At 61.9% G+C, this 11,831-nt stretch overlaps 1 protein-coding gene across 3 annotated transcripts; it reads right to left on the bottom strand.

Moving 5' to 3' along the window:
- Nucleotides 1-701: 701 nt before the first annotated feature.
- NMUR1 (neuromedin U receptor 1) lies at nucleotides 702-10,793 on the bottom strand. 3 transcript variants are annotated; one of them, XM_064516747.1, is made up of 4 exons: nucleotides 6,232-10,793; nucleotides 5,651-5,704; nucleotides 3,962-4,858; nucleotides 702-2,330 (listed from the first exon to the last, which is right to left on the bottom strand). In XM_064516747.1, exons 3-4 carry the CDS (start codon nucleotides 4,854-4,856, stop codon nucleotides 1,927-1,929), a joined length of 1,299 nt encoding a protein of 432 aa, XP_064372817.1. In that variant the 5' UTR covers nucleotides 4,857-4,858; nucleotides 5,651-5,704; nucleotides 6,232-10,793; the 3' UTR covers nucleotides 702-1,926. The 3 variants fall into 3 exon arrangements, with proteins under 3 accessions (XP_064372817.1, XP_064372816.1, XP_064372815.1); XM_064516746.1 differs by having other exon boundaries at nucleotides 5,651-6,369; nucleotides 7,083-10,793; XM_064516745.1 differs by having other exon boundaries at nucleotides 5,651-8,250; nucleotides 10,433-10,793.
- Nucleotides 10,794-11,831: the final 1,038 nt, after the last annotated feature.

Below are 11,831 nucleotides of genomic sequence, written 5' to 3'. Positions count from 1 at the left end.
CTTTTTCTCGGCTTTTTCTGCTCAAGACCCCAGGAGAGCCCCGGTGACACATGCAAGCTGCCAAGAGGCACCACCACGCGAAGCTTCTCCAGGCTGGCGAGAGGGCAGCTGAGACTGGAAAAGTCATGTGAGATGACAGCTCAAACTGCTCTGACGGCCCCTTGGGTGGCATTTCAGAGCCCAAGCAGTCCATCCCGCGGGAGGGCCTGGTGCACACCAGGAAATCAGCAGCGTTGATCTCAGACAGCAAATCGATCGGCCCTGCCAGCTCCGGGGAGCGCCAGCAGCCAGCCCGCGCGCCGTGGCATTTCCGTGACATTTCCCTAGCAGCGTGTCTGGGGACGGATTGATCGCGGTGCTCCGGAGGCGCTGCCCGGGGTGCGGGCATGGGCTGCCCGGCCCTCCGCACCGGCGCTGCAGGCAGAAAGCACCGGTGCCCCCTGCTCAGCGCCCCGCATGGCGCTGGAGCAGGGCATGGCCTGAGCTCTGCCAGCTACGGCCCCCCGGGAGGCAGCACGCCTCGCGCGCGGGGCCCATGCCGAATTGTGGGGAGACACAGCAGGGGGAGAGGCAAAGGGGTGGGTGCCCCTCACCCTTGCCTGTGGCCTGCCCCTGACCCCCCGGGGAGATCGCCAAGGTTCAGCGCTGCTTTAGGAGGAGAGCTGAGTCCCGGGGGACGCAATCAGAGCACAAATCCCGGGAACGGCTTTGATGTTTAATTCTCGAGTGATGATGAGCTTGCACACACCGGAGATGGAGGAGGGCTCCCCGCTCCCCCCGCAGCGGGGGCGCAGCAGGCCATGCTGAGCTGAGGAAGAGGAGGGAGCCAGCACCATGCAGCGTCAGCCTGCACCGGTGGCAAAACGCATCCCACCACCTGCCCAGCGCCAGGCAAGGCTCCTGCTTTTGTCGGGAGTACAAGCGATCTTGCAGAGCCATGGCACGAGACAGACTCCGCATCGGCTGCCAAGTGTTCACTGGGGAGGGACGCCAGGCATGTTCACAGGGCACCCGGGGAAGGGACAGGGATATTCCTCCACCCTGGAAACAGCCTGGTGCTCCTGGTCAGGGCAATCGCATTCACGAGGAGCCACGGGGCAGAGCTCAGCTCTGCCAGTCCTCCTGCTTCGGGTTATTTTTTCCTGTGAGTTCCAGCTCCTGGAGTCCTGTGCTTAGGAGAGAATGGCTGTTTTCCTTCTCCTGCGCTCATGGGAATGGAGATACTGGAGGAAAGCTGGGAGAAATGAGCCATAAACCAACCCTGCGGCTGGACACCAAGAGGCAGAACCTGGCCTTTTGCTTAAAGCTGAGACCCGGTTCCCTGCATGCAGCAGGACCAACAGGAGGTGCAAGAAAATCAGGGGCACATCAGTGTGAGGGCCTTGGAAAGGTATCGAGGGAAAAAGGCACCCGAAAGCCTCTTTTTTTCCAGCTCCATCAGGTGTGAACCTCTCCCAACACAGCAGGCCTTGGCCTGGGTGCAAGCGCCTCTCCAGGTACCCATCCAACGTGATATCCCAAAACAGCCCGGGGCGTGGGACAGCCCTGCCACCTGCGCCCACAGGCTTATTCTGCCAGGACAGGGGGTGCTGGGGTGGTTTGGGGGCGTTGCTGGCAAATCCCAGCAATGAGGAAGGCAGCCGTCCCAGTGCCATGAGAGCTGCCCACCCTTGGCTGGTGCCCAGAGCAGAGGGTGCAACGTAACCGGGGCGCAGCACAGCGAGGGATGGCCAGCGCCACCATGTCGAGGAGACCAGCCTGACAGCGTTCAAATCCCAGCAGGACGGCACGAAGAGACGGGGGCTTTCCATCACTCTCGCTTGCCCCGGTCCCCACAGGGCTCTGCCTTGCCACAGCGATGCTGAGTGCAGATGGAAGCTGGTGGTGGAGAAAGCTGGTTCTGGTCCCTCTGCGTCCTCTTACACTTCAGCAGAGGGACGTCATTTGTGTGCTGGCCTGGCCCGCCTCCAGCTCCTCCATCTCGTACTCCTCGGCGTCAGAGAGGGGCAGGCCATTGGTGCCAGGCACGTGCTCGCACTCGGTGCTGCGGGTGGTGACGCGGGTGACGCTGGGTGAGTATTTCTGTGAGCCCAGCACACGGCGGCCAGGGTGGCACATCACCTCCTTGAACATCTCCCGGAAGCGGGTGGACATCAGGTTGTAGAGAATGGGGTTGGCTGCTGAGCTCAGGTAGAAGAAGACGCCCGAGATGATGTGGACGTACTGGAACATGTAGAGCATGTGGCTGGTCCAGGTGGAGACGAAGCTCCAGACGAGGCGGTCGGTGTGGAAGGGCGCCCAGCAGATCCCGAACACCACCACCAGCACGACTGCGGGAAGCCAAAGGACCGGGGTTATGGCGCTGCTCTCCCTCAAAGCCGGCCCCACAGCCCCAAACACGAGTCCCACACCCTCCTCAGGGGCCAATCACAGGGTTGTGAGATTTGGCCACATCTCCTTCAGACAGGGAGCAGTTTGCCTGGACTTCAGCTTGTTGCCAAAGGGATTTGAGGTGAAGGTATGGATGGACAAGGGGATGCTGCGGAGGGAAATACAGCTGTTTCTGGGGTGCAGCAAGGAAGACCCATGTTAGCCCAAAGGCACTAGCCCTGGCCATTTCTCAGAGAAAAGATGGCCCCGATGCTGTGCTGCCCCATTTTGGCCTTGGCCATAGCAAAGGACACCCAAAAGGCATGGGAGAGAGGAAGGGAGAGCCGATATGGGCCTCCCAGTGGATGCCTCTTCCAGCTTGTTGACTTGCTGCCAGGGCCCAGGGGTGGTGGAAGGGCCATAAAGTCTGGTTAGGATCTCCCCCTCCCTCCATCTCCCACCAGGGCTGCTCCAGGCGTTGCTCTGCTATGTGCCTCTGCTCCTCCTTGGCTGACAGCTGGGGCTGGCACTGGCAGTGGGGAGCCCATGGGTGCACAGCCCTGGGGCTGCTTGGCATGGGGAGGGATGCCCTGTGCAGGCACAGGCACCAGCCCCAGCCCTGAAACTGCTCGCTGCTGACCATCAGCCCAGCCCAGGAATGGCCTGGAGCGATCGTTGCTGGCCCAGTCCAGGTAGCAAGAGCTATCTGAGCCCTCTCCTTGGGCTCCAGTTTCTTTTCTAACCCAGCTCTGCCGATGCACAGGGATGTGGGTGAGTGTGCAGGCACTCCTGGGGTCCCCATCATACCCACACCACTCTCCAGGGGGACAGGTCCATCTTCGCCTCCCTCCCAGCCCTGGTGCCGAGGGAGGCCAGAGGAAGGTTAATGCCTGTCTGAGACGTGGCCGAGAAGCAGCCCTGGCCCCGCCAAAGGCCTGGTCTGGGCAACCCGCCACCACTGTGCCGTCACGGGGGCCAGGAGCACGCGGAGGTCAGCATGCCGAGGAAAAAATGGATACACAAGGGCAGCCAGCTCCCACTGCCAGGAAAGGGACCAGAGGCTGCCAGGGACCATGGCAGGAGACAGAGAGGAAGGGTGCAGGGAGGTGGGATGGAGGGATGCTCCTGCCCAGCCTTGGGTCATCGTGTCATTGTCCGGGGATGGTTGCAGCAGCTGCACGTCTGGGTAGGAACTGGCCCCCTTGCTGGGAAACGCACCTCACGTGCGCCAGGGCTCTGGGGTCTGCGTGCGGGTCTGCATGCAAGGTCTGAGCCGGGAAGAGGGGGGCAGGCTCCCTCCCACCAGCCCTGCGCCCTCCCTTTTCTCCCAGGCTGTCATCCAGCACGTTGCTGGAGGAGGAGAGATCTCGCAGATGGGGGGGAGCTGTCATGAGCAAGCCCCATCACTGGACTGGAGCCACCAGATCTGCCTTTACTCCTACATCCTGCGAACCAGCCACGCAGCCTTCCTCCCGAATGGCCCATCCTCGGCAGCTCCAGACTGGCCGTGCCTCAGATTCCCCTCACCACCCTCCCAAAACAGCCTTGGGAGACACCCACTAGCTCTTCCCATCCCCAGCCTGAGACTCACACAGCATCTTCGTGACCTGCCTCCTCTTGACTTTCTTCTGCCCCCGAGTGTTGTGGGAGTCATAGCCGCCCCCTGACTTGGCTCCCAAGGCCTGGAGCATCTTTTCTTTCTTGAGCTGCAGGCCAATGAGCAAGTACAGGATGCTGATGGTCCCCATGGGCAGGAAGAAGAAGAGGATGGTGGTGATCTGGATGATAAGGTTGTAAGTCAAGCGTGGCTTCACCAAGGTACAGATCTCCGAATCTGGCACACGCCCCCGGCCTGGCACATAGAGAGGCTGCAGCCCATGGAGGCTGGTGTTGGGGATGGAGCAGATGACCGACATGACCCAGATGGTGATGATGACCCTCTTGGCATGGTTTCTGGTCACTACGTACTTGGCCTTGAGGGGATGAACCACAGCGATGTAGCGCTCCACACTCAGGGCCGTGACATTAAGGATGGAGGCAAAGCAGACAGCCTCAAAGAGCAGCGTCTTGAAATAGCAGCCGCTGGCACCCAGGAGGAAAGGGTAGTTGCTCCACATGTCATACAGCTCCAGTGGCATCCCCAGCAGGAGGACGAGCAGGTCGGAAATGGCCAGGCTGAACAGGTAGTAGTTGGTGGGCGTCCTCATGAACCTGTGCCGGAGGATGACGACGCAGGTGAGCGTGTTGCCTACAGCCCCCACCACAAAGATCAGCAGGTAGACAGCACAGACGGGGACGAAGAAGCTGGACCGCCGAGGCCCCAGGTACTTATCCCGCAACTGCTCCTCTGTCAGGTTGGCATCCTTGGGGTCGAACAAGGCCCCCGGGTGAGTCCTGTTGCAGAAATCTGGGCTGATGGGCTCCGCGGCAAAGTCTCCCTGGGGCAGGGGGAACTCGGGGCTGGAGCAGTTGCCATAGGGATTCATGGCTGCAGAGAGATGGGGCAGTGTGAGGGGGGGCCTCTCCCAGCCCCTCTGCTGCACCTGAGCCCTCTGCCCCTCTCCCCTTTGATGGCAGGGTGCAGGATGCTGCTCAGCTGCCCTCGGGGCAGGGGGCTCGTGGGAAGGAGCCCCCCCATATTGCCCCATTTTGGGAGAGCCCCTCAAAGGTTCCCCAGTTTCCCTCCAGGCTGCCAAGCTCCCCAGCCCCGTCTTGCACCAGCAAACAGCCCTGGCAGCTCCTCGACCCACATTTGCTCTCTCGCCCCGCCGACGGGGAGATCTTGATGGGGTGTCGCCCCCGCACTCTGAAGCAAGGCAGGACACAGCCCCAAGCCAGCCCCAAGCCAGCCCCAAGCCACGTAGTGTGATTGAGCCCTGCTCCAACTCTGCCAGCCGTGCGGAGGGGCCAACGGGGTGACCGTAAAACAGCAGTGGGGAAAATTAAGCTTCCTCCCTGGGAAGGACTTACATCTTGTTGGGAAGCTCCGGAGGAAGGGTGAGGTCCCACCACTCCAGTGCTCTCCTGTGCTGGATGGGGTTGGGCTGGGGAGGGAGCAAGGGAGGGGAGGGAGGCTCTGCTACCTTAACAGGCAGGCTGGTAAAATCCTGCCTCTGCTCTGCCCCCGGAGCTCGGCTCTGAAAAACTGCCTGCCCCAGCCTCCTTCTCCCTTTCATCCTCCGAGAGAGGAGCTACTCGCAGGTGAGCAAGGGGGGTCTCAGGGGCTTCTTCGCCCACCCTTGGAGAAACGGGCAAGGAAAAGGTGGTGCGGAGACCCTACCTTTGGCAGAGGCTGGCTCCTTGCTTGGAAAGCAGCGCTGCAGAAAAGATGCTCCTCAGAAAGGGAGAGAGAGAGGAAATACGTTAAAGTAATAAACTCCATTGACTCTCAGAGAGTCCCGGGGGAGGGCAGCGTGGCCGCCTCCATCCCCATCAGCAGCCTTCGCAACGCAGTGATTTGCCATTTACGTGGCCTCCGTGGTGAATAAGGCATCGATCAGCCCCGCCGCCGTCCTGACAGCCGCTCCAGCCGCAGCTCCTCTCGCCCAAAACATGTGTTTCACCAGTTTCAGCCCAACTCCAAGCTGGAGAAGCAGGTGGGCTCCCGCTCGTGTCTCCCAGCCCGGCTCCCATGTGTGGCCGCTTCGCCGCGATGCTCGCCCACCTCTGCCGGCACCAGCCTGGGGCGTCCTGCACCGCACTGCCCCAGCCCCCGGCTCCATCCCTCCACCCTGCATCCTGGCAGCCAACACAACGGGCACCGCTGCTCCTGCCGAGCCACCCGTGGGACTCCTGGTCTTTCTCCTTCCTCCTTAGAGGGAGGACTGAGGGCTGAGGGTGAGCTGCAAGGCAGCGACTCACCTTGCTCTGCAAGGGTCGAGGTCCTCCAGCCTCCCCCAGCCTCCCTCTAGGAGTTTGCGAGGAGACGGTGAAGGGGAGGCAGTGGGGGCCGCGGCCCTATCGTGGCGCGCGTGCAAGAGGGAAGGCGGCGGGGATGCGCTGGAGGGAAAAGCCATCCGTGAGCAGGCTGTGCCTGGGCTGGGAAGGGGGGTCGGGGTCCGGGGGGAGGAGGCTGGGCGCTGCGCTGCCGCTCCCTGCGACGCAAGAGGGCACTGCGAGCCCGCCGCACCTCGGCTCCCAATCCAGACCCCTGCACGCCCGCACACCCCGCGGCTCCGTCCGTCTGTCCGTCCGTCCATCCGCCACGGCAGTGCTGCGAGGGGCTGGCAGGACCCAGAGGTCCGGGGGCACCTGGCCCAGGTGAGGTGACCGCGACAGGGCTGTGCCACCCCAGTGCCACCTCTGGGCTGGGCCGGTCCCAGCACCTTCCTCGCCGTGCACGAGGCGTTTGGTGGAGTTGGGCAGGACAGAGCTGGGAGAGCGTCTGGTGGCTGAACTCAAGCAGACCTTGCGGGGAATGGGACAGGGATTTGGAGAAGGGGCAGGGAGACCTGCCTCCTTCATGGAAGATGGATCCGGGCACGGCTGCTTGGCTCCCGTGCCGGTGCTGCCAGCTCGCACCCGGGCTCAGCCCCAGCGCGCACGGCCGGGATATGAGGAGCAGCCTGGATTCAGGGGTCTCCAGTGCAGGGACCCCTGCCCCGAGGGTCCTGCACCCCAAAGCACCCTCCTCGTGCCAGGGCATCACCGCTCACCCATCTCCTCCAGCCTGCACAGCCCCATGGGGAAACCGAGGCACTGAGCCAACTTACCCATAGCAGGATGCCAAGCTGAGCTCAGCGCTGCGGCGAGGGGCTGAACCTGGCCGACGAGGGTCCCCTCCTCCCCCGGAGGCTCTTGCCTTGCGGGAGCAGCGACGCCAGCCCTGCTGGCAGCGAGGACAGCATGAGAGGCACAGCGACGCCTCGCATGGCTCCTGCGAAGGCACCCAGCCCTTCAGAGCTCTGCCCCGCTGCAGCCCCGCTGCCAGGAAAGCAAACAGAGCCCTTTCTCTGAGGAGTAAATATTTACCTGTGCTTTTTGCAGCAGTTAAGTGGGGACATTGGTGGCTGGCAGCAGCTTGGAGGGCAGAGCCAAGTGGGTCCAGGTGGGTGCAGCCACCGTTTTGGCTTGATGGACGCTGGACCTGGCTTGGCCCGGGGGTGAGGGCTGGCAGGGCACAGCTGGGGGCAAACATCGCGGCTCCGGGCCGCCAGGCACAGCCTGGCACTGGGCAGGGGACCCACCTGGTGTTAGCCACGGTCCCCAGCACGTCTGGAGGGGACATGGGACCCCCTTTCACTGTGGTCTGGTGGAATAAAGCCAAGGGACAGCAGCAGGGGATGGCCGTGCAGGGGACGGAGGTGGCAGGTGGGGACCATGCGCTTGTACCAGACCAAGGAAGTGGTGCGCCCACCATGGGAATCGATCCCCCAACACCCCAGAGGCTTTTTCCCTCCCTGGTATAAGATAAAGAGCTTTAAAGCCTTGAAAGTCCCTGGGCTGGCCTCTCCAGGCCATGGCCCTGCAGATGGGCTGGCAGCAGAGGGAAACGTGGTCCACGGCCTCCCTGGCCCAAGGCCCGGTGTGCTGGGGGGAAGCGGATTGGTGCCCGGCTCTGTCCCAGCTCAGCGATGATGCTCGGGGGAGGAAGGCTGCAGAGAGGCTTGCGGAGCCGTCACTGCCGTCGGTGGCACCGCACACTGGTGCCAGCCTCTGAGGGCTGTGTGGGAGCGTGCCCAGCTCAGGGCAGAGCGTCATGATTTTGCCTAAGGGAATTTAGGAGCAGGCATGGCCCTGCCTGTGCCTCTGGCAGCAGATAAGAAGCTGCAAAGAGCAGGGAATTAGCAGAGCAAACTCTCAGAAGTGTCCGGCGCTGCCCAGAGAAGTGGCTTTTCCTGGGAAATCGTCTCCCTCAGCAGAGGAGAGGAGTTACTGAAGCTGAAAGAATAGGAGAGTAATCTGGTGTAAACAAGACATGACACAAGAGAAAAACAAGCTGCAAATAGCATCTGAAACTGGGAGAGGAAAGAGGTGCCCCACACTTCCACAGGAGTAACAAGGGCAGAGAAACCTCCCTCTCCAGCAGGGATGGGGACAGGCTCAAACACGGCGGGTTATGGTGCAGGGCCGTGACAGCAGGGACAGGACATGGGGACTTTCTCTCTCCTCCCTGTGCTCAGAAATGCACTGTTTCCCCAGCACTGAAACACTGCAATTTCTGTGTTTCAGAGCCGTCAGTATGAGGCCAGCCAGGACCTCTGTCACCCTGCAAAGAGCATCTCGCAGCTGCCAGATCCCCCCACGGCAACCGCAGCACCTGTGGGGCCCTCGGAGCCCAGGCGGGGGATTTTGGCCATGGGAGCCCCCTCTGCCCAAGGCAATCCAGCGCTGACCTCTGCCCAGGCCCTGCCAGGCTCATTGCTGGTCCTCCACGTTCGGTGACACCCTAATGACAGTGAAGACGACCAGGGTTGGTCTGAGCACAGCTGCTGACACCCAGCCCGAGTTGCTTTCTCAGTGGCCACGCTCGCTCCCAAATCTGAGCAGGCAGAGATCAACACCCCAAATGGGAAAGCATCCGCTCTGAACCCAAAGCCCGCACACCAAGGTGCTGTACTTGGCCGGCAGGATTTGCCCCAGCCGCGTGGCACGTGCAGCCCCAGGCAGCTCCCGGTTCCCTGCCGTGCCCAGGAGCTGCTCCAGAAGGGAGAAGCCCCCTTCTCCTTCCCTCCCCATGCCCATGCATGGGCCCTTCATGGACACTTGTGTCAGAAGGGGACCCGGGCATCAGTGTCACTAGGCTTTTTTTTTTTATAGGTGCGGTGGCTTTGGTCCCCTGTCCATGGCAGGACGCTGGGGGACACTGGGAGTGCGGGCAGGAGCCTCCCCACCGGCTGGGTCATGCGCTGCTATGGGCAGCCAGCAGCTTGCTCACGCGGCAGAGCGCTGCTGGGTGATGAGAGCGGCTGGGCGATGCTGCCAGGAGCTCGGGCAGCAACAGCCTGCCAGGTGCTGGGGCTGGAAATGGTGCTGGGGAACCAGCACGCTGACGGCTACAGCACCCGGGTCACTGAGCCAGAAAATGTGGCTGATGGGCACAGGGTTGGGAGGAGACTGCTCTCCCCACCCTCCTCCCTCTGAAGGGTGCCAAGCCTGCGTTTCCCCCGGGGAATTTTTGAGCAAGGCAGGGGAAGGATCTGTGCCGGTGTGGGGCAGAGTGTGCTGTACCACTGAGGTGCCAGGTGGGCTTCAGAGAAATGCCACTTGAGAGGCTGCGGCTGGGCATGAAGCATTCCTAGAAATCTCTGACTCTTCTTCACTCCGTATTTTTTCTCTCCCCTCCACCCCTCGTCTGCCTCCCCTGTTTTCTGGCATCCCTGATGAGCACACACACACACAGCCCGCTCATGGCATGGCCCCCAGGTGCTTCCCTTCCCCATCTTTTTCCTCTTGCCCTGCCGTTGCCAGCTTCACTGCAGGAACGGGCACCATCCATGCCAACGAGGCACTTTTTGGCACTTCTCTGCCAAAGGATGCAACCCAGAACACTCATTGCATGCCAGGGCTGCAAAGGGTGGCCCTGATGGGCAGCCCTGTGGGACTCAGCTGAACTCTGCTGCTGCATCTCTGTCCCTGCAGGGAACATCACGGCTGACCTGTCCTGTGCCCCTGTGGAGGGTGAGGGGACATCTGCTGGGACGGGGCTTTTAGAGGCTGCTTGGGTTTGAGTAGTTTGGTGGAGATGCTGCTGAGCTCTAGCTGAGGTGACTTTCTTAAACATCTGGCTCCTTGCAGTCTCCTTTCTTAGCCAAACCCAGCAAACACGGCACGTGGCAAGGGCAGTCCGCGAGGTGCAAGAAGAGCACAGAGCTTGGTCAGCTCGTGGCTGAGCCACGGGTCCGTGCCCCTCCCCGGGTCACCAGATCCCGGCTGCTGGTGCTGACAAACCCTTCCGCCTGCTCATCCAGTGTCCAACTCCCAGCCCTGGTTTTCCCAGGACACCAGGACCACCAGAGCCAGGGGCCCTGCTTGCTCTGTGCCCCCTTTCCCTTCACCCTTGGCCTCCCTCTGCTGCAACAGCCCCCTGTAACTGGAGGCAACATGCCTGCTCCCACCTTACCCGCCATCCTGCCTCTCTCGGGAAGGATTAGCAGCTCCCAGAGGCTGTACATCACTTTCCACTTTTCTCCCGCAGCATCTGTGTTTCTTGATAGGCTCCTGAGTCCTCCATGGTCGTGACAGCCCTTCTGAGCAGTTCATCCTGGTTTTCAATTTTCTGATAAAGCAAACAATCAGGAGACGGCAACCCCTGCTCCATTACCGCTCCCCCGTTGGCTAAAGAGGGCTAACTGCACATGCAAGCGTGACCCGTCAGCCGATTCCCTTTATCAGGCACTTTATTATATTAATGCTGCCTGGCGGCGGGCCAGCGGCAGGGAGGGCTGCCTGGCAGTGCACTGAGACCTGCACCGTGCACCGCTCCGGCGGCAAGACTGCCTGGTGCCTCCGCGGCTGGAGCGTCTCTGGGCTGTCCCAGCGGCCTGCGAGCAAGCCCAGCGAGCGCGTGCAGCTCCCCAGGCGGCCGGTCCCTGCTGGAAGGGGGGAATCTCCCCCCATCTTCCTCCCCCTGCCTTTCGTGTCCCCATCCCTCCCTGTGAGCTGGCCCCGCGCAGAGCAGGACAACAGGAGGTTGCTCCTCCCGGACATCCCCGGCCCTTGACGCACCCGGCGAGGCCGGCTCTGCCCGCAGCATCATCAGAAGAATTAAGATGCCAAAACAAAGCACAAACATTAGCTTTGAGGCGTCAGAGCTGCAGCCCTAATAACCGGCTGCAGCCGCGCTCGGCTCTCCTCAAGGGCGCATCGCGCGGGGTAACTGCAGGGCAGATCAGCGCAGCCTTTTATGGCACTGCCTGCACCCCGTCCCCCTCCCCCTTCTTCCCCGCCTGCACAGGGCTTCATGGTTTTAATTAACACCACCTGGTCCTGAGCACAGAAGGGCTGCAAGCCGCAGCGCCCGAGGGAAACCGAGGCAGGGCTGCTCCAGTCCTCCGTGCCACACAGCCCCCCTGAGCAGGCAGGAGACCCTGGGGCACATCCCCATCCCTCAGGAGTCCCAGCAGCCCGTTCACAGGATACAGCCAGAGCAAACCCTCTCAGGCAAAGCCTTTGCTGCAGAGGTGCAGCTTGGTCTCAGCAGACTACAACCGATGGCTCGTGCCCCTTCTTGAGACGGGGCTGACGCCCGGCCGCCTCTGACATCAGCCAGCCCAGCACGGGGCAGGGTCGTCCAGCGCCGCAGCCTCTGCCCTGCTGCATCCTTTCCTGACTCTTTCCTTACTCACTTTCGCCCTGCCAAAGCATTTGTTTTTTCCCAAGTCATTAATTCAGCAGGAGCAGTACATCAGGCACAGGAGGGTCTGTTTCCAGGCGTGATGGCTCCTGCCACTGGAAAGCTGCTGTTTAATGGCTCCCATAAAATATTTTATTTGCTCCAGCGTTATCAACAGGTGTCAAGA

This window comes from Dromaius novaehollandiae, chromosome 9, assembly GCF_036370855.1.
Source record: "Dromaius novaehollandiae isolate bDroNov1 chromosome 9, bDroNov1.hap1, whole genome shotgun sequence".
Classification (NCBI taxonomy): Eukaryota; Metazoa; Chordata; class Aves; order Casuariiformes; family Dromaiidae; genus Dromaius; species Dromaius novaehollandiae.
Note: the sequence above shows the minus strand (reverse complement) of the source record. Positions and strands in the feature narration are given on the sequence as shown.

Bases quoted from the DNA above. Each gene is read 5' to 3' on its own strand.
- NMUR1 (XM_064516747.1), bottom strand. From the start codon at position 4,856: ATGAATCCCTATGGCAACTGCTCCAGCCCCGAGTTCCCCCTGCCCCAG. The intron at 2,331-3,961 runs GTGAGTCTCAGG...GGCTTCCCGCAG, and splicing joins GCAGGTCACGAAGATGCTGT to TCGTGCTGGTGGTGGTGTTC.